Genomic DNA, 22667 nt, shown 5'->3' with positions numbered 1-22667 from the left:
CTTTCTTTCGGAAAACATTCTTGTGAAATTACAGTAGATGTTAATAGTAGACCACCTATAGATTTAAAAAAGAGCTGGGTGGTAGTGGCGCACGTCTTTAATCCCAGCACTCAGGAGGCAGAGGCAGGCAGAACTCTGTGAGTTCGAGGCCATCCTGGTCTACAGAGTTAGTTCCAGGACAGCTATGGCTACACAGAGAAACCCTGTCTGGGGGTGAGTGGAGGGGAGAATGAAGGACCTCGTCAAGGACCTCGTCAAATATTTTTTTTTTTTTTTTTTTTTTGGTTTTTCGAGACAGGGTTTCTCTGTGGTTTTGGAGCCTGTCCTGGAACTAGCTCTTGTAGACCAGGCTGGTCTCGAACTCACAGAGATCCGCCTGCCTCTGCCTCCCGAGTGCTGGGATTAAAGGCGTGCGCCACCACCACCCGGCTCGTCAAATATTGATAATAAAATAATATTTAAGCTATGTTGTTAAGTGGACTGGCAGCATGGTTGGGCAGGAAGAAGTGCTTCCTGGAGCCTCCGAGGGAAGCAGAGAACTGACCCCTGAAAGTTGACAAAGTTGTCTTCTGACTCATACTTAAACACCACTTCACTAATAATAAATAAAATAAAAATTTAAAAAGACACAGTGCTAATTGAAAAAGCAAGGCACAGAGCCTTGTATAGCATATCGTCATTCTGAAAAACACAATAAAGCCCAGCGTCTTTGGCAGGAAATACTAGAAGCTGATGGCTGCTGCAGTCTGTGGAAGAAAATTAGGAGGGGGGTGGTCTTTGCTTTATGTATATCTTCAGTTTGAATCATGTAAAGGTTTTACTTCTTGGTTCCCTACTTGCTCTGGCTAATACTTCCTGTACTGTGTTAATAGAAGTGATGAAACTCAGCAACTCTTGTTTTTTTTTTTTTTAATACATTTAAAATTTTTTTTTTTATTATGTTTCACCTGTGTGAGGGTGTCAGGTCACCTGGAACTGGAATTACAGACTGTGAGCTCCCATGTGGGTGCTGGGAATTGAACCCAGGTCCTCTGGAAAAGGAACCATTGCTCTTAACAGCTCAACTATCTCCCCAGCCCCCCCCCCCTTAAATATATATACATACATGGTTTTATATAGCCTAGGCTGATCTCAAAGTTTTATTTTTAAATTTCAGTTATATACTTGTTTGGGGGCAATGCCACTGTGTAAGTGTGGAGGTCAGAAAACAATTTGTGGAATTATTATATTTCTAAGGTGTCTGAACTTGAGTTGTCAGACTTGGCAAGCACCTTTCCCTACTTGCTCAGCCATCTCACTGGCCCCAGGTTGGTTGGTTTGTTTGTTTTTGTGTGTGTGCTTTATGTTTTTTGTTTTTGGGAAAGGGTTTTATTCACTATGAAGCCTTGGCTAGCTTGCTATGTAGACCAGGCTTGCCTCAAATTTACAGAGCTCTGTCTGCCTGCCTCATCCCTCCGGTGTACTGGGTTAAAGGCAGACACCACCATATCCAGCTGAGGTTTGTAATTTTGAGGTGACGTCTCATACTGTATCCCAGGTTGTCCTGGACTTCACTCTGTATCCCACATTGGCTTTAATCCCCACAGTCCTTCTGCTATACTCTGTTCTGAGTGCTGAGATGGCTCTTAGTCTTAGAGGGAAAGCTTTTGGGGTTTTCCTATGGCATATGATGGTAACCCTAGGTTTTTATTATGTTGAGGTAGTTCTTGTCTATCCCTTTTTTGTCAGGTACTTTTATGGAGTGCTGTTATTTTGCCATATGCTTTTCTGTATCAATTTAGATGATAATGTATTTTCTTCTCATTTGTAAAGTTTGTTAATTTGATTTGGTCTGTTGAACAGTCCTCAGACCTTGTAATAGAGATTGTATGGTCCTGGTGTATATAATCCTTTTAATGTGCTGTTGAACTTGTTTTGCGAGGATTGGTAGTTTATGGATAGGCTGGTACATTTTTAGTGAGCTGTTGTAGAGAGTGGGAGGTAACTGTACCAGCCAGCTGTGAGTCTCTGTAGGTGTACAGAAAAAGGGCTCTCTGTTTTGGAGCTGCACTGAAATCTTTGTGCCTCCAGCATGCACTTTAGACTTTTTGTTGAAGTTTTGTTTTATATATTTTTTAAAATATCTATCTATCTATCTATCTATCTATCATCTATCTATCTATCTTCTAAAAAATAAAACAATCATTTATCATTTTTCATTTTACATACCAATCCCTACTTCCTCCCCTCCTCCCCTTCCCTCCAGCTATCCTCCCACCCCACTCCCAACCACTCCTGAGAGAGGGTAAGGCACATTGCTTTGGGGAAGTTCCAGGGCCCTCCCTACTAGGCTGAGCAAGGTATACATCCAAAGAGAATGGACTCCAAAAAAGCCAGTACAAGCAGGAGAGATAAATCCTGGTGCCACTGCCAGTGGCCCCGCAGTCTGCCCCAGCTATAGAACTGTCACCCACATTCAGAAGGACTAGTTTGGACCTATGCTGGTTCCTTCCTTGTCCAGCTGTGTTGGAGGAGGGGCCGCTTGTTGCTTCCCGGCTGCTTAGTCCTGAAATAATCACACAGAAACTGTATTATTTAAATTACTGCTTAGCCCATTAGCTCTAGGTTCTTATTGGCTAACTCTTATATTAAATTAACCCATTTCTATTAATCTGTATATCACTACGTGGCTGTGGCTTACTCAGTAAAGTTCTGGTGTCTGTCTTCGGTGGGGCTACATGACATCTCTCTGACTCTGCCTCCTTTCTCCCAGCATACAGCCTAGCTTTTCTTGCCTAGTTCTGTTCTTCCCTGCCATATGCTTAAAGCAGTTCTTTATTCATTAACCAATAAAGGCAACACATAGACAGATGGACCTCTCACACCACAGCTGGAGTTGGTGAGCTCCCGTTAGCTCAGGTAAACTGTTTCAGTGGGTGTACCCATTTTGGTCTTGATCTCTTTGCTCATATTCTCACTCCTCCCACTCTTCAACTGGACTTTGGGAGCTCAGTCGAGTGTTCCACTGTGGGTCTCTGCCTCTATTTCCATCAGTTGCTGGATGAAGGTTCTATGGTGATATTTAAGATATTCATCAGTCGACTACAGTGCAAGGCCAGTTCAGGCCCCCTTTCCTCTATTGCTTAAGGTCTTAGCTGGGGTCATCCTTGTGGATTTCTGGGAATTTCTCTAGTGCCAGGTTTCTTGCTAGCCCCATCAATCAAAATATCTCTTTCCTTGCTCTTATCTCTGTCCTTCCCCCATCTTGACTATCCCGTTCCCTAAGTTCTCCTCCCCACTCCCCTTCTACCCTCGTCTTCCCCTTCGGCCCTCCCTACTTCCCCCAACCCCCATGTTCCCAGTTTTGTCAAGTGATCTTTTCTGTTTTCCCTTTCCAGGTGTATGTATGTTTTTCTTAGGGTTCAGCTTGTTACTTAGTGAAGTTGTGTTTTCCTACTGTCACTGTTCCTCCAAGGGCTTGGCGCCTTCTGTCATGTAGGCTGTATGTCTTGTTTAGCTGGCACATGGTTGCCTAAAAAGAAAGAAAATGCTTGCTGCATATGTGTCTTAGTCCTTTGTCACAAGAATAACACTTGGCATCTGGGAGCTGTGCTGATTGGCCAGGTTTTGTAAAGGAAGACAGTTTCTGTTATGTTTCCTTCTGTAGTGGAGGAAGCAAAGGTAGGGACTTCAATAACTTCCTCAGGGTCTTATGGCTGCCTGAGCCCAGAGCCCTTTCTCATAACTACGAGTCACGATTTCTCAGCTCTGTAGTTGTTAGTCTACAAAAATCACTGGCACCAAGAAGAGACATGACTTCCACATCAAGCTTAGGTTTGCACCTATTGACTAGAATGTGCCCAGACATCCCTTCTTATCAGGTTTACCATGGTTACAAGTTCATTTTCCTTGTTCCCATTAGGTGTTGTTATGCGTCAGCTTTTTCACTGACGGGATGGCATTGCATCCTGACTAGTTCTGATTTTGTTCATCAGTATTGTTACAGCGTTCCAGTAGTCAGTAATTTCCCAGGTCCATTCCAACTCTCTGTAGCTCTGAATTCCTTGACTCTTGTTTTATGTTTTCTTAAAGTTATGTTGAAGTTTTGAATGCTACTGCTTCTGTCATGTAATAATTACTGCCACTGACAGTTGACATTGTGCCATTAATATTTCTAAATTGTTTAAAACCTGAATGGGCAGGACATGTGGTGGCACATGCAATTCTAGCCCTTAGGAGGAGGAGGTCACTCGAGGGTCAGGAGTTCAAGGCCATCCTCAGCTACTGTAGTGAGTTCGAGTCACCCAGGACTACATGAGACCCTCTCTTAAAAAAACAAAACAAAACAAAACAGTAAAACAAAAAAGGACTGGAGATGTAGTTCACTAGGTAGAGTGCTTGCCTACCATTCATAAGGTCCTGGGTTCTATCCTTAGCATTTTATTAATTTGGAGTGGTGACATATGCCTGTGATCCCAGTGCGTGATAGATAGAGGCATATCAGGAATTCAAGGTCATTCTTGGCTACATAGTGAATTTAAGGCCATCCTGGGCTGCATGAGATCCTGTTTCTCCCCACTCCACAAAAAAAATGGAATCTCTTGACATTGTTTTTGGAGGTGCCATCTATCTCCTTCTCTGCGTCATGACTGTCCTCAGACCTCTTGTGAAGCCCAAGATGTCAAAAGAAGGACCAAAATGTCCATCTGGCACCATTTGCACTGCAGTGATGCAGTAGTTAAGCACACATGGTGGAAACCTAGCAGCGCTGGCAACAGGTCCAAGGTCTGGATCTTGATGCTTTTGGTGTTGGTTATTGGAGAGATGAGAAAACAAAGCACATGCTATCCAGTGGTTTCCAGATGTACCTGGTCGGTGGCTTGAGGGAACAGACTCTTAACTGTGTTGAGATTACTCAGTTTTCCTCCAGGAACCCCAAAATCCATTGCAGGAAAAGCAGTTCAGTGGGCCATCCGAATCAACAGTCCTGGGGCCAGGCTGTGTGGTGAGACAGACTATCCGAGTCAATGGTCCTGGGGCCGGGCTGTGTGGTGAGACAGACTATCCGAGTCAACGGTCCTGGGGTCGGGCTGTGTGGTGAGACAGACTATCCGAGTCAACAGTCCTGGGGCTGGGCTGTGTGGTGAGACAGACTATCCGAGTCAACAGTCCTGGGGCCGGGCTGTGTGGTGAGACAGACTATCCGAGTCAACAGTCCTGGGGCCGGGCTGTGTGGTGAGACAGACTATCCGAGTCAACAGTCCTGGGGCCGGGCTGTGTGGTGAGACAGAGACTAATTTGTAGTTAATACAAAAGCAAGACAGCAAGGAAAAGTACACTGAGCAGTACAGGCTCACTTGAGGGTTTGCCTATCCTGTTGTAGGCTGAATTCTATTCAAACTACCAAGATTTTATAAAAATAAGTGATGGTTCATAGTCTGTGGAAACCAAGTTACATTAGGTCCATGATGTTCTTAATTTACTGACTTGACTGAGATTTGCTGTATTTTTGCCCTTCTGGATCTTAGACTACTATGCTGCTTGCTTTCCTTTGCTGTTTTGCAAATTCACATTCACATGGCAGACGTGGCATTAACACTATTAAATATTAATATTGTTTAATCAGTATATTTATTTATTTATTTGAGTACACTAGTAGATCTTGAATAAATCTTTTGGGAGTTGGAACTTACCTTAAAATAATACGAAAGTGTTCTTCCCTAATGGTAAAATCCAAGGTTTTATTTTTGGCAAACTGAGTGCCTTTGCAGCGGCATGAATGAGGTAGAAAATACCTAATTCTTGTTTGGTAGAATTTGGCCTTCCTAATTAATATTATTTACTAAAACTGTGCATTCTTTCTTCTACTCTGAATTTCATTTTTTAGTTTTTCATGTATTTGCAAGTTGAAAATTGATTCAAATTAGGATTTTTCATGCATTATTGTGGAATTTAATTTCACACATTATAGATTTTGAAATTTATTGTAATCTTGGCTCAGAACTATTGCTCTGGGTCGCAGTGTAATACAGTCTGCTAGTTGAATCTAATTAAGGTGTTGTATCACTTGCATACAGTATGTATCTGCCTAGAATGTTCTAAAAATTCTCACTTGGGACTCTTACAGCCTGCAGGCCTTGACTGAAAAGCCCAGCAGTATTTGACACACTGTGTAACTTACTTAGGAGGCGGGCTTTGTTTATCTTTTGCATTTGTTGATAACGTTAACCAAAATGCTGAGCTGTCATTTTCAGCATGATTACTTAGGGATTGTGTATCAATCTTAGTAAAGTCATCTGTTCATTTGCTATCACTGTGTTTGAAGATAAGCATGGCCATACCTCAGTTCTAGTACACATACACTAGTCTGTGTAATTTAGAAGTTAGAGTTGGATAGCCTGAAGGTAAAATTGCTTATCAGTTGTTACTTTCAACTTTAAAGGAAATGAACAAGCCGTCTCTTTATGAGATTATATTTTTATAATTTTTATAGAGTTGGCTATAGTGCTGTCATTGTGTATTGAAGAGACTGCCTGCCTTTCTTAGTACCATGTGCAAAATGAACCATTTCAAGACTGCTGGAATCCCCAGGATTATTCTTTGTCCATAGACCTTTCTCCTCCTCCCAGTTGGCTTTCATCTCCTGTTGCTCTGTTCTCGTTTGCAAGGTAATCACCCTTAAATAAAGAAGCAGGGTTTAGGGGTGCAGTTCTGGCTCGCACAGAGCCTTCTGTGGAGGTGCCCTCCTCAGCAGCATTGTTCCCTGAGGTCTTTTCCGTTTGCTCTTTGAATGTATATTTTACTATTCAAATCACCCCTCTCTGTACTTGTAGGCTTCCTTTAGCACAGCGCAAGAAGCACTGTCTGCTTCTCGGTCCTTTTCTAGCCAGTTAAAACATTTTGCTCTGTGACTGGTTTTCAGCCTTGGCTCTGTTGTTGATACTTGGGATGCTGTCATTCTTTACTGTGGTGGTGGAGTGCTGTAGTACTGTGGTGTGCAACAGCATTTACGGCCTGACTTAGAAGTCAGGAGTATCCCCCAACCCTGCATGCTCCTGCAAAGCACAGGGCATCTACTAAAAAGTTCCTCGTGCTGGCTGTGTGGTACATGTCATTTGGAGTATTCCTACTTTTAGCTAAGTTTTTTGTTTGTTTTTCTTTTGAATGTTAGTTTAAGGGCATAATATTTCTTTTACTTTGGTAGTTATGAACCTGTTTTGGAGTATCAGAAAAGCAGGGAACCTGGAACCAGACCTCTCCTTGGGAGGCCGCTAGGAGGTGAGACCCTAACTGAAGCTGTAGGAGAACTTGAGGGTGGTGGCTTAGCACAGCTGACTTACTCTCCCACAGTGTGAGTGGGCACAAGCCCAGCATCGAGGGGTGAGGGAGTAAGCAGCAAAGTCTGTAGCTATTAGCGTGGGGAAAGGCCACTCAGAGCTAGCCCACAGAGTCTGACCAATGAGTGACCAGCAGGGGAGCAAGTTCCGATCAGAAACTAAGGTGGGCTGTGACCATTTGATAAGCAGGTAAGCAGATGAAGCTCTTCTTTCTGTGGGACCTTGACAAGAGCAAGCTGAAGCTTATGAGAGGCAGGCAGATGGTCTGTTTGCTGAGAGCAAATCCAGTTCCTGGGCAGACTCGTGAGAAGCCTTTGGCTAGGAGTTATGAAATACTCAGTTATGGGAGGGGCCAGTGAGAGGTCCAGCCCCATATTACTGAAGAGTTGACAGCAGCATCTAAATCCCTCCTCCCTTGAGATAAAAATTGGGACAAGATAGCACTGAGCCTTCACATGGGGTTCAGTTGGCTATAGCTAAAGGCCAGTAGGGAGAAATGAATTAGAGGCTTCTGACTCAGGCAAGCATTAACATCCCCCACCCCAAGCAAGGTATAAATGAGTGGTCTCTCTGTATCACATTGAAGACCAAAGAGAAAGGGAATGAAAACTTTGGAACTCTGCTTACCTCTTTAACATAATGGAAAACCAGCCTGCCATATAGATTGTTTATTTTTCTTTTCTTTTATTTTTGAGACAGGGTCTCACTATGTAGCCCTTCTAACCAGGAACTCATATACTCCAGGCTAGCCATGAACTCAGAGATCTGCCTACCTCTGCTCCCCAAGTGCTGGGATTAAAGGCCTGAGCCATCATGTCTACCATATAGTTTATGACTTTGAATGACCTGTAACCTGTCCCCGACTTGTAAACTGGATTAACTTCTGTTATACCCTTACTAGTGTATTAGTGGATGAATTCTCAGAGTTTCCTTCATTACAACTGACTTTGGCTTTCTTTCTATGCCTGCCTGTATCTCCCTGGACTACATTTCTAACTCAGAGTCCTTACTCAGGAATTTTACTGTGGCTTCCTGTGGTTTGGGAGGCCCTTTGGACTTGGCCATAGGTTCTTTAGCCATATTACAAACAGTTCTATAGTAAATGCTACCATGCTTACATTATCAGTTGATATGTGCTTTTAGTCTTAGCTACTCAGGTTGAGACAGAAAGATAACTTGAGCCCTGGCTATTCTGGGCAATATAGTGACACCCATCTTAGAAAAACAAAAACTAATATGTTTGTCAGTATTATAAAAGCAATACCTTAAATTTTTTTAAAGATTTATTTTTAGCTGGGCTGTGGTGGTGCACACCTTTAATCTCAGCACTGGGGAGGCAGAGGCAGGCGGATCTCTGGGAGTTCGAGGCCAGCCTGGTCTACAAAGAGCTAGTTCCGGGACAGGCACCAAAGCTACAGAGAAACCCTGTCTCGAAAAACAAACAAATAAAAAAAAGATTTATTTTTATTTTCTATGTAGCACAGTTTTGCCTTCATGTATAGATGTGTACCTTGTGTGTATCTCTCCATAGAGGTCAGAAGATGGTATTGGATCCCTGGCACGGAAGTTACAGATGGTTGTGAGCCACCTTTAAGGTGATGGGAACTGAATCCAGATCCTTTATAAGAACAGTCAGTGCTCTTCGTTGCTGGGCCATCTCTTCAGCCCCTTTTCCTTGAGACAGGGCTTCTCCTTGTCTCTTTATTTTGTGTGTGTGTGTGTGTGTGTGTGTATGTGTGTGTGTGTGTGTACACATGAAGGCAGATCTGTGGAGGCAGAGGACAACTTTTGATTTTTGCTTCCCACCTTGGTGACAGGGTCTCTCTCATTGTCCCGCTGTTGTGCCATGTAATTCAGGCTGGCTGTCCTGTTGGCTTCTGGGTGACTCTGTCTCTGCTTACTGTCTTCTAGTAGTAGTGCTGGGATTACAGGTATAGCTCCACACAGGGGTTTTTAAATCGTGGGTTTCTGGAATTGAATTCTGGTTGCCCAGCTTGTGTGGCTAGTGCCTTTGCCCACTGAGCCTTCCTCCCAACTCCTGTTTGTTTTTTGAGACCTTGAACTCCCCTTCTCCTGTCTTAAGTATGAGGATTACAGGTGAATTGTTGTGATTTTTTTTTGTTTTGTTTTTTTCGAGACAGGGTTTCTCTGTGGCTTTGGAGCCTGTCCTGAAACTAGCTCTGTAGACCAGGCTGGTCTCGAACTCACAGAGATCCGCCTGCCTCTGCCTCCCGAGTGCTGGGATTAAAGGCATGCGCCACCACCGCCCGGCTGGTACACTGTGAAGATGTGTTGCTCTCATTGGTTTAATAAAGAGCTAAATGGCCAGTAGCTAGGCAGGAAGAGGTTAGGTGGGACTTGAGGAGAGAGAGAGGGGGAGAGAGAGAGCGCTCTGGGATGAAGGAGGGTGTGTTGGCCTGAGACATGGCGAGAAGCAAGATTAACATGCTCTACTGAATAAAGGTACCGAACCATGTGGTAAAATATAGATAAGAAATGCAGGTTAATTTAAGTTGTAAGAGCTAGTTGGTAATAAGCCTAAGCTATTGGCCGGCCATTTATAATTAATAATAAATCTCTGTGTGGTTATTTGGGAGCTGGCTGGTGGGATAGAAAATTCCGCCTATGGTGGGTGTCTCACTACACCTGGTTTTATACAGTACTGGGGACTGAACAGGGTCTTGTACATGTTTCTAGTTTTACTGTTTTGGCTGGGAAAAATTCTACAAACAACCTCCCCTGCTTTCTGTAAGTACTCTTAAAATATTATGTTTGCATTTAATTTGGTTGAAGTGAATTTTCATGCATGCTATGAATTACACATTCAACTTATTATTTTTGTTTTTGTTTTTGTTTTGAGACAAGGTTTCTCTGTGTAACAGTCCTAGCCTTTTATGGAGATTGCTTTGTAGAGCAGGCTGGCCTCGAACTCACTGAGATCTGCCTGACTCTGCCTCCCAAGCGCAGGGATTAAAGGCGTGCGCCACCACCACCCAACAACATTCAGCTTATTTAGGTTTTCTCAAGTAATTAACTTGTTATTACTTGTTATTAGTACCATTCAGAAATTTGATCTCTGCCACAAGAAATTGTTGTTGTATCATTTCCTCAGAATTGGGAAAGAGGGTGTTTGTGGCAGATGCTATTGAAAGGTATTCTGACTTGAATTAAGGTTTAACAGTCTCCTGGCTTTTGTCATTGGTTGATGATATTGTGACCATGATGATCTCCCAGTTCGCCAACTGTCCACTGTGACCTAGTTTTTTTTTTTTTTTGGGGGGGGGTGGATTTTGAAACATGGTTTCTCTGTAGCTTTTGAGCCTGTCCTGGAACTCACTCTGTAAACTGGGTGGGCCTCAAACTCACAGAGAACCGCCTGTCTCTGCCTTCCATGTGCTGGGATTAAAGGTGTTCATCACCACTGCCCGGCTCACTGTGACCTATTTTTACATACATGTCCTGCTATCAAGTACGTTTTGTTGTTGCTTCTATGTCAGCTGATGATTGCTGTAAGGTGATCAACTCCTGTTTGCTTTGGCAATATAAAATAAATGTAGTAATCTCTCTGCTGTTCCTGCAATCAGTGTGGATTCCTAAGCCTGGTGTGTGTGTGTTTCACTGTTAATTGTAATTATATTCTCAGTACTGTAGTCCTTTTCTGACATGTGAATAATTTAGAGATGATGATAGCACTTAATTTACTGGATTTTTTTTTTCTGGCCAGAACTGGGAGTTGTTTTTATTAACAGTGTTGACTGAATCTTGTAGTTGGCAAGATATTGAAAGTTACAGAAGCAAAATCTAGCATCTAACTCCCACAGAATATTAGCAAGGCAGGTTGGACCAAAGTTGTCTTCAATGTTTTCTTTCTTTTTTGTAGAGAGGGAAATACGATGTTCCTAAGTGGCTCTCCCCCAGTAGCATTCTGCTTCTCCAACAGATGCTGCAGGTAAAGTTTGTTTATTTCTAAATAATAAATAATAGAAGCCCATTGTAGTGTTTGATTTCACTTTAATATATCTGTGGGCCTGCTGCATTTATCATTATTCATCATGTGTCTTGTGAATATCCGCTCTGAGGACCTCTGCTAATTATGTTGTAAACACAGTTGCTTAGACTTTGCCTGTCTTTGATGGTGTACTTTTTAAACCTTTATTTGTTTATTTAGTACTCATTCTGTTTCTCTAGCTCTTTGCTGTCCTCTCCATTTTCTTATTTCTACTCTGGCACATTAGGCGTATAGAAACTACTGAACAAACGCTTGGATGGACGGATGTGTGCTCTGTTAGCCCTGTGAGCTAGTGCGCTTTTCAAACCTCAGTGTGTGTCTGAATTGCCAGGTAGGCCTTTTAAAAAACATTGTCTGATATAACAGATCTCAGGCAGGGACTAAGCATTCCCATTTCCAAAAGGCTCCTGAATGGTGCTGATGCTGATGGTTTGGGGCCACTTTGAGGATGACTCTTTGATGGGCTGATGGATAAAGGCAGAGTGCTGAAGTCTAGGTCTTCACCTGTTAGCCAGTCAGTGAGTCTACCTTCTAAACTGTGGTCTGTAAAATGGAGGGCTGAGTCTGAGCCCACTTTACTGCTCTGTTGTGTAGTTTGGATACAATGAATTGGAACTACTTGGAAAATAGCGAATTATTTTATTTATTATGTTCCCTGAACATCTTCCAGTTTTTCATCGATTAAGTCATCTCTACCTTTAATTTAAAATGTACCTCAGGCTCACCCACCTTGATTAAGTAGAACCAGACCACCAAATCTCCATAGTGAGATTGAAAAATGCCTCTGCCTTTCTTCTAGTCCCCAAAACTTAATCTTTGTTGATTAATTTTTCTCTCCTCACATTTTAACTTCACAAATGGAAACGAAAAGTGTGCTTTTCAGCTTGTTCTCTGTGTCTGTGAGTAAATCGGAAGTAGAGATTGCGTATTCCATGTGAATGCCCTGCACTACGCTTGCTTGAATACTAAACTGGTGACTATTTCCCATGAATAGGTTTTCCAGCAAAAAGACTATTACATCATACAATAGATTGACTGAACTTCATGAATAATGTCCATACCAATGAAGTTCGTGTTTGTTAAACTTTTATCTTGTAGGCCTGTGTTGGTTGCTATAGTTTTCTTGCCTCAATTTCCTTTTTAAAGAATTCATTCCAAGGCCATTTTAAGGTCTTTGACAGCATTGTTTGTGATGATAACGTTTACATCTGTTCTGGTGCATTCTGAGCTCAGGAGGAAAGGCATTGTAGTCTCTGTTTGAAATGTGCTTCAATGGCCACTAGGTGGACCCAAAGAAACGGATTTCTATGAAAAATCTCTTGAACCATCCCTGGATCATGCAAGATTACAACTGTCCTGTTGAGTGGCAAAGCAAGACGCCTGTAAGTATGATGAAACCCAGAAGTTTGTGTGATTTCAGGACCTGCAATGATATCCTCTAAATATGAGAGAAAATATATTACCTACCTGCATTGCTGCTGGGAGGCTTCCAGCCCAGCAGCAATGTCTTACCTGTCACTCACTCTCTGGACCCGTGAGTATTTGCTTAGCCTGCACTACACATGAGAATCACCCAGAACCTGGAGTAGTGCCACATGCCTCTAGTTCCAGTAGGTCGGAGATGAGAGCATCCACATCACCAGCAGGCCCTGCTTTTCATCCCAAAATACTTAATTAGTGCTTTTTAAAAGCTCCCAAGTGTTTGCCTTGTGCAGTCAGGATTGTGAACAGTGCTCTGGGAGTCTTTAATAAGTTATTTAATTCTGCTTAACCTGTTTATTCATCCGTAGAAATGGCTTCAACCAGCCCTGACTCCCAGGGTAGTAATGAAATCACATCAATTTTCAGACATCTGAATTTGAGGAATTTTTTGTACCCTTTATATTTATTAATTCATTCAGAAGTAACAGTAAGAGTTGAATGCAGTGACACATGCTTGTCCCAGCACTTGAGAAGTTGAGTCAGGAGGATTGCAAGTTTGGGGACAGCGTGGCCTATATACTGAGACTGTCTCAAAAGAAAAAAGCAGTCAATAAATCCATTACATATCATGAGTAAATATTTTTGTGAAGAAAAAAACACTGAAAAATAAATTTGACAAAGGAATGTTATGTTGATGTCTTTTCAAGCTTCTGTGAGGTCTGGCATAGTATCAGACACCCATATAGTCTCCTGTTTCTGCATTTAGAAAATGCAGCCTCACCCAGACAGAGAGGGAACGGGGGAGTACTTTAATGCCCTTTCAGATAGTTTCTGACCATTCCTTAAAGTGTTGTTCTTTCTTTTTTAAAAGTATTTAGTTTATGTGTATGGGTGCTTGCATACCTGTAAATAATGTGTGTGCACTATGTGACCAAGGAGGACAGAAAGGAATATGGGATCTGGAACTGGAGTTGCAGATGGTTGTGAGCCACCATGTGGGTGCTGGGAACCGAACCCTGGTCCTAAGCAAGAGTACCGAGTACCATCTCTCTTTAGCCCTCAGTTTAGTAGGTGGAATATGAAGTCATAGCAGCGAGCACTTTGAACTCTCCCATAAAACCTGCTTCATGAGCTCTTTTCTCCATGTACCATTTTGTATTGGTCATTTGGAGAATATTTGGGCACTGAATGGTGCAGATTTTCCAACACAGCATTAAAAAGACCTGCATTCCCTAAACTCACTACCAGTCTCATCGGAGAAGACATTTTCAGTGTCGTAAAGTGTCAAGCTTGTGTGCACTATGTGACCAAGGAGGACAGAAAGGAATATGGGATCTGGAACTGGAGTTGCAGATGGTTGTGAGCCACCATGTGGGTGCTGGGAACCGAACCCTGGTCCTAAGCAAGAGTACCGAGTACCATCTCTCTTTAGCCCTCAGTTTAGTAGGTGGAATATGAAGTCAAGCTTGTGTGACAGATATACGTTTTCTAAAATTCTTAAATTTCGCTTGAAAGATAAAATTGCATTGTTGCCAACAAATGCCATCAGTTAACTTACTTTGTTCGGCTTTGACAAAGTACTTCCCAAATACCCCAGTCTGAATGACCAGTGAAGTGGTCTTCCATGACTGCAGTGGCTCACTGAAGCTTTACCTGACTCATACTTCCATCTTATACTAGAAACACACATGTTCAGTGTGGAGTTGTAATAGAATTATTTTCTTTGCTTCATCAAGGACTTTGGCTTACTTGGGGAATTGTGAGTTCATGGCAAAACACCCTGTCCTGGAACAGTTTGATTTCTCCAGGAATGCCAGCTTCCGTCATAGTTTTGTGCCATTAGCTCAAATGTCAGAAACAGAAGTATTATAGAAATAGTGCTGGCCCTGGAGGTCCCCAGGAGACTATAGGTCACACTTGAAAACTGGTCTCAAATTCCTGCCCTCTGAGTTCTCATAGGTACATACAGTACATACACACACACACACACATGCTTATACCATATATGCATCATTTACATATATACATACAGCTTCATCATATATGTAGTTAGAAAAGGGAGGAGTGTTTTTGTAACCTTTGCCGATAACTGAGACTTTTCTCCACTTCTGCAGTGGTATATGATGACATGCATATATATGGATTGGAATAGCTTGGGGGTTATGTCTCAGACATGTCACATGTAGACAAATGGGGCATTTGCATTCTTGAATATCACATCAGTGACTATAATTACTCTTCCCAGTAGCTAGCCAGTCTTAGAAAAGTGGACTTGGCTTCAAGCCTCTACTCTTCCCACTGTTAGGGCCATACCGGCTGAATTCATACCCCTCTTATTTATGCTTTGATGGTTAACTCTTACTGTACCTCTTATCCATAGTCTCCCTGGCCAACCATGATGTAGTGCATATCTATTGAGTAAATGCAGTTTAATCTAGAGATTACCAATGCTGAGAGCCCGAGAGTGTGAATGTCTGAGCAGTTCAGCAGAAGGAACAGGGAATCTGATGTGCCCTTTGTGAGGTAGAGATTGGGGGGTGCAAATGCCTGTGTTCAACCATTGGGGGTCATCATTTCTCCATGTGTAGACGGCATTGCATGTCTTTTGAGCCATGATTCTAATGGGATAGAATATACTACTGTTCATGTTAGAAAAGGTACGCTTGTTTGAATTTGAGACACAGTCTCATTTAGCCCAGGTTGGCCTCAGACTTGCTATGTAGCCAAGGCTGGCTTGGAACTTGAGATCCTAACTGTACTTGAGGAGTCTCTGGTTTAAACATCAGAGATTTTGTGTGTTTGTTTTCTCTTGTTTTTTTTTTTTTAATTTGGGGCATGGTATAAAGTAAACATTATTTTGAGTGTTCCAGGGCATACAGTTTTATTTACATCTTAATATAATTGCTAGTCAACTGTGGTAGCACACACCTATAATCTAAGCTCCTTGGGAGGCTGGGCAGGAGGATGACAAATTTGAGGCTGATCTTGGAAACATAGTGAGACTGTGTCTTGGGAAAAAGAAAGGAAAACATTAACTGCTAATCTGGATGTGGTGGCACATACTTATAATCCTAGATCTTGGGAAACCAAAGCAGGAAGACTGACATGAATTTGAGGTCAGTCTGGGCTATCTAATGAGTTGTAGGCCAGCCATAACTGCAGTGTGAGACTCTGTCTTAAAAACAAACAAACAAAGCTGTGGCTCAGAGGTTAAGAGCGCATATATACTATTATTGCAGAGGACCCAAGTTTGCATCCCAGCATGCCTAGCACATGGTGGCTCACAGCCTTCTGTAACTACAGCTTCAGGGAATCTGGCACCTGGTCCCCTCACGCACCTAGACATATACATACACAACAATAAAAACAAATCTTTAAACATTTTTAGTATTTGTTGAGCACTACACTAGCATGCTATTAGAAGATTCAGGCTTTATGTTTTACTACAGAATGATATGGGTCGAACTCTGGATAGTACTTTAGGGCCAAGTATTATTATTCCATAGGCTTTGCTGACTTCTTCAGGCTTTGTGCTAGCTCTCTGGAGCAGGGGCTGTTATTGCCCTATTTTGTAGACTGAGCAAAGGATATACATGGTCTTGAAGTAACTTGCCTGTAGTTGAGTGGTTAGTGTGTATAGAGTAGAAAACCAGAATTTGAATCAAGACAGGAGGGCTGCAGCATGGAAAGGGCCTGGGAGGTCAACTGGATTAAGCTTGGTATAGTGGTATATTGTTGTGTTTTTAATAAATAAAGCTTGCCTGAAGATCAGAGTGCAAAGCATACTAGTCAGCTATACAGGCCAGGGAGTGGTGGCACACACCTTTAATCCCAAGAGACCTGAGGCAGGTGGATCTCTGTGAGTTCAAGGCCACCCTGGGCTGCACAAGATTGAATCTGTTTAAAAGAGAAAGAGCTTACACAAAGGTGATCCCAGCATTCGGGATCACAGGCCTTTAATTCCAGCACTAGGGAGGTGGAGACAGGTGTGATATGGCTAGACAGAGAGATGAATATAAAAGGGAAGAGACAGGAGGAAGTCAGTGGGGTGTCAAAATTCATGGAGACAGGATCTCATCCATTTTCAGTAAGGACCAGTGGCTGGCTGTTGTAGGAAAGCCACTTGTTTGTTCCTGGATGCTCAGTCCCTAAATAACCACACAGAAACTATGTTAATTAAATCACTGCTTGGCCTATTACTCTAGCATATTCCTAGCAAGCTCTTACATATTAAATTAACTCATTTCTATTTTTTTTAAATATTTATTTATTTACTTATTATGTATACAATATTCTGTCTGTCTGTATGCCTGCAGGCCAGAAGAGGGCACCAGACCTCATTCCAGATGGTTGTGAGCCACCATGTGGTTGCTGGGAATTGAACTCAGGACCTTTGGAAGAGCAGGCAATGCTCTTAACCTCTGAGCCATCTCTCCAGCCCTCATTTCTATTTTTTTTTATATTTTACCACGAGGCTTGTGACCTACTGGCAAGGTTCTGCCTGGCGACTTGCATCTGTCTCCTGTGGCAGCTTGATGGCTTCTTTTGACTCCGCCTTCTTTTTCCCAGCATTCAGTTTAGTTTTCCCTGCCTAGCTCTAATCTTTTGCCCTATCACAGGCTAAGACAGTTTCTTTATTAACTAATGATAATCACAGCTTACAAAGGGGAATCCCATATAAGCTGGCTGCTTTGCTTTTTTGATCTTCAAATTGAACCTCAATATCTGTCTCTGAGTTTTTATTATTCGTGCTACAGCTTGGTGCCTGTATCCTGCCTGTCTGCAACCTTGTGGCAAACATTCCTTGTCTGGTGTCTGCTGGAACAGAATCATAGATAAGAAGCATCATGGCATGCTAGGAAAGTTTGGGCCAGGAACAGAAACAAAGATAGGTAGCATAGTGTGGTAGAAAAGTCTGGGCCAGGGGCTGGAGAGATGGCTCAGTGGTTAAGAGCATTGCCTGCTCTTCCAGAGGTCCTGAGTTCAATTCCCAGCAACAACATGGTGGCTCACAACCATCTGTAATGAGGTCTGGTGCCCTCTTCTGGCCTTCAGGCATACACACAGAAAGAATATTGTATACTAAATAAATAAATAAATATTAAAAAAAGAAAAGAAAAGAAAAGTCTGGGCCAGGAATCAAAAGTGCCAGTCTTGAGGGGCAGATAACTGACTTTTCTTACTCTTCATTTCATCATCCCAAATCTGGGTATTTTAGTCAGTGTCCTGTCTATCTAGAGTTCCTTTACTCATCAGCTTCCTCACTGTTCTGCCTCCTTACTGAGCTGTGGCGCGGTAAAGTGAGTTGTAAATAGAAGAGGTATAAGGATTATTGTCACTTTTTGAAGTACTTGCTTTTTTCTTTCAGTAGTGTGTGTTATCAAGAATGAACCATAAAAATAATTCCGATTTACTTGGATATTTAAGGCATAGATGCTGTAATAATTCTACGCATGATCTCCTCATGCCATTTTCATGCACAGCTCTAGTACCCAAGTATTGTATCAAATAGAAGTTATATTCAGTTCCATTTTCTGCCCTAGTGAACAGGAAATGTAGCAGGCACGGATAATCCAAAATAATTGCCTACTTTTGGACATGTATTTTTGTCCTTAACCTGAGTATGCATAGCTGCGAATTTAAAGCCTCATCAAAATACTGAGCCCCTTTGGACGACTCAGTTTAAAATGAGGGTCTTTCTCAGACTGTTTTCACCCCATCCTTTTTATTCTAGTTCAGGAGTCCAGCAGAAAACAAAGGTTCCTCCTTCATGCTTGTCCTGCTTCCCCTGTGCATGGACGCACAGGGCAGGGAGGTATGGAGAGACGGGCTGGTTGTCTTTTTTTTTTTTTTTTAAGGTTTTGCATGGATTTTGGCATTTATTTGTATGTTTGCGTGTGTGTGTGTGTGAGAGAGAGAGAGAGAGAGAGAGAGAGAGACAGAGAGAGACAGAGAGAGACAGAGAAACAGACAGAAGCAGAAACAGAAAGAGATAGAGAATAGGCCAGAGGAGTTGACTCTTCTGTGTGGTCTTCTGTGTGGGGCCCTGCAATCAATCCCAGACACTGAGCTTGGTGGCCTTTACTTACTATGACATCATACCAGGTCTGGTTGATTTCTTTTTCCTTCCCTCCCTCTCTCTTTCCTTTTCCTTTCTTTTTTTCTTTAAAAAAAAAAATAGGGTTTCCCAAAGCTTGAGAGATGGCTCAACAGTCAAGAATACTTACTGCTTTTGTAGAGGACTGGGTTCAGTTCTCAGCACCCGTATAGTGACTCACAACCATCTTTAACTCCAGTTCCAAAGGATCTGACTTCTTTGGACTCTAGGATGCAATTACACATACATACACTCGGGCACACAGATGCGTATAAAGTTAAGATAAATAAATATCTAAAATATAAAATGAAAATATGGTCTTCCTAAGAATCCTACGCTGGCCTTGAATTTGCTTCATAGCCCAGTCTGGCCTTGAACTCTTGATCTCTTGTCTTTCTTTATTTGCTTTTTGTTTTTCTCAACAGGGTTTTTTTCTGTAACCCTGGCTGTCCTGGAACTCAAGTCCCAAAGGCCAAGCTGGCCTTGAACGTAGAGATCCTCTTGCCTCTGTCTCCTGAGTGCTGGGACTGAAGGTGTGTGCCGCCACCATCTTGCTGATACTCCTGTCTTAACTTCCAGTGTGTTAGAATTACAGGTGGCACCATACCTGGCCAAGAAGTATTTCTGTTGAGGTGAAAAGAACTCAGTAAATCTCTTCTTACTTGAGCTGTGATAGTCATAAGAAGATGCCCACCTGAGTGTTGAAGTGTTTGGGGTTGAGGTTGAGATCATTCTAAATGAAGAATCTGTGATCTGAGAGTCACAAAGGTTAAAGTATCACATTGAATACATGTCTTAGCACTTTGGAGCTCTCCAGGGCCTCTGGTATAAATCTGTGTGGTCTGTACTTTGATTTTTAAATATATATAACCCTTGAGTTTGTTCTTGTCCAGCCAGTAGTGCAAGTTTGATTTGGTCTGCTCAGTGTGTTAGACCTCTTAGAACAGAATACCATAAATTGGGTGGCTGGGAGGTTCAAGACCAAGGCCTATGTAGTGTCTGGTGATGACTTGCTTTTCTGTTTGTAGTTGGTAATTCTTCACATTGTATCATCCTTCATAGTGGAAGGAGTCAAGGATGGGTGCCTTTGGGGCTTTTTTGTGTTTGGGAGATGGCTCCCACTCATATCTAATCACTTTCCAAAATCGAAACCTAACACTATCAACGTCATTAGGATTCAGCATCCAGTTTTTAAGGAACAGAATCACTGGACCTCAGAAAGGTCATTGTATTTTCTGTTTCTCTCCACTCATGATGGTGGGATACGTTTCTCTTGAGCTCAATGTTACTCGTGTGTTGTGCATGACATACTGCTGTATCTGAGTCCAAGTAGTTCATTTAGAGGGGAAAGTGGCCTCTAACAAGAATATTTCAATTTCTGAAAGGTAAAGAGGAAAAAGGATTGTGTATATTAATAAAAATAGCTAACCATTTTTTGGGAGGCTTTGTTTGTTTAGATGCTATACTTAAGTATTCCCATGTGTTACATAAGTGGCAAGGCATGTATCATCTCTCTTACAGATATAAAACAAGCTCAGGGAGGTATAGTGGCATACTTAAGGTCACACGGTTATAAAGTAATGTCACAGTGAAAACCAAAATGTGTCTAATCTCAAAGTCTGTGAGCTGTCAGGTTGCACTGACTCAGTGGTTGGAGGTCCCATGGGGACAGACTTAGGTGACAGGGTGAGGCTGAGCACCCCAGCTGTTTCAGCTTCCCTGCAGAGGAAGACTTGAAGCAGAAAGTAAGGCATTACTTCCTGAGCTGTTGAAAAGAGAATGTCTTACTTTGCTCCTGTGATTCTCTTCACATTCCGTCTTCTGAGTATTTCCAGCTCAGAGAGGGCCATTCCTGTCATTTTGTCCCACCTTTCAGGGATCTGAGACTTGTAATTGCTGTCCTTACTACGAATTGGGATTTAAGCCGAGAGAGTTTCAGTGTGTTTCAGCATTATGCTGTGCTCACTTGAGTGTGATGGGTGTTGTGTTGTGTTTGCCACATCCATCACAAGACCTCCTGGGCTTGTGGAGAACTAAACATGACCCAGAGTGCAACAGGATACAAGTCAGAGCCACCCCTTGACTGTTTGTGTCCACACTGAGTTTTAAACATGGCTGCTCTGAAGTTTTAAACATGCCTGGCAGGACTTGAGGTAGACATGGGGAGGACTGTGATCCTTTGCTGTGTGGAAGCACGAACAGTCAGTCAGGTGTTGGGGTATGGAAGCCAGCAGAATCTTGGGATGGTTGTCAGCCTCTGCCTGCTTGTGGACAGATGAGGACTAGTGGGCTGCAGCTCAGCGGTAGAGCACTTGCCTAACTGACATGAGACCGTGGCTTCCAATCTGAGCACTGCAAAAAGAAACAAATCATGCGTGTTGATAGGTGTCCATGAGTTTGACAAACTCATGTTCCTTCCACATGTTGCTGTTAGATTTTTTTGAAGTGATTATGTTGATTTTAACAGAAATTATTTATAAACTTAACCATGTATGAAACTGTGTTTTGTAGTTGATTCACCTTGACGATGATTGCATAACAGAACTTTCTGTACATCACCGCAACAACAGGCAAACAATGGAAGATTTAATTTCATTGGTAAGTTCTGGTACAGCATGAACTTAAAGGTGGTAGCTTTTGTTTTATTGTCCTCCTTGTATTTTGCTGGTACGTTGATAGTGATAGAGTGTTTTACAACCCATGAGAGCTCCATGAACTTCAGCAAGGCACTGACTATATTCATATATGATGCAATTCTTTGCTTGTGTCCTCTGTGTCTCTTACAACAGTCTCTACATTTATTTATTGCTTACTCTGTGTGTGTGTCCGTGGTGAGCACGTGCTATAGTAAGTGTGTAGAGCTCAGAGCACAGCTTGTAGATTGGTTTTCTCTTTCTGCCATTGGGTTCCAAGGATTGAATTCAGGTTGTCAGGCTTGATGACAGTGCCTTTACCCACTGAGCTCTCTAGCCAACCCTGGATGTCTTTTTCAGATGTGAACACTGCACTTTGAACATTGATTAGAGAAATGTAATGAACTAATAATTGAGAATCGGAGCAGATGAATTGGTAGTTCTCTACCGAGAATTGGTAGTTCTCTACCGAGAATTGGTAGTTCTGACTTTCACTGTTTTAAAGCTCTCAAACAGAAATCTGGTTCTGCTGTAAACAAAACAAAAAACATATTTGCACATTTCTTTTCAAGGTCTGGGCCTCTAGCCAGTGGTAGAGTGTGTTTGAAGTTCTGGCTTCTATTTCTAGCACTAGAATAAAACAAGAAGGAAAGTTCTGTTTTTGAGCAAGGGCTTGGATGTAGTCCGGGTAGCAGGCCTCAACAATATGCCCCACGCAATATTTTTCTGTCAGTCTGTTTTTCCTTCTGTCTGTCTCTCTCTCATGTACGTTCATGCGTGCACACTCAGTTTTGCTGTGTGCCCCAGGCTGGCCTTTGTCTGGAGCTGTGTGCGTCGCTCAGGCTGGCCTTTGTCTAGAGCCTCAGTTTCCCAGCTTCTGCCTTCCCAGTGTTGGTATTGCAGGCATCTGCTATTGCCCAGCTCATAGCACAGTTTTCTCCTTCAACAGTCCTGCAGCAGTGTGCTGGTCATCAGGGTGTGGGACAGATGCTATGAAGTCATTGACAAGATTTCTGATATTGGGTATATTTTTTTTTTTGGGGGGTCCTTGATATCTAGGCTAAACCTGTGGTCTTTTTCTAGCGATAGAGGCATTCGCTGCTCGGAGTCTCATCTTGAGACTATGGCAAGACTACACCTCTCCTTGCTCCTGGTTCAACACTGTGTCCTTTGTCACCTGTGCTTTGGAT

The 22667-nt window shown here is 42.4% G+C and overlaps 1 protein-coding gene across 1 annotated transcript in view; it reads left to right on the top strand.

Moving 5' to 3' along the window:
• The window catches only part of Melk (maternal embryonic leucine zipper kinase), a 65376-nt gene that overhangs the window by 19132 nt on the left and 23577 nt on the right, over nt 1–22667 (top strand). Inside the window, exons 9-11 of the mRNA XM_041667602.1 lie at nt 11197–11265; nt 12609–12707; nt 21356–21442. Coding sequence (XP_041523536.1) covers nt 11197–11265; nt 12609–12707; nt 21356–21442 — 255 coding nt within the window. The remainder of the gene's footprint in view (nt 1–11196; nt 11266–12608; nt 12708–21355; nt 21443–22667) is intronic.

This window comes from Microtus oregoni, unplaced genomic scaffold (assembly GCF_018167655.1).
Source record: "Microtus oregoni isolate MIOR12 unplaced genomic scaffold, Mior012 000017F_ref0000208, whole genome shotgun sequence".
In the NCBI taxonomy this organism is placed as follows: Eukaryota; Metazoa; Chordata; class Mammalia; order Rodentia; family Cricetidae; genus Microtus; species Microtus oregoni.
This window is presented reverse-complemented; position numbering and strand designations above follow the sequence as displayed.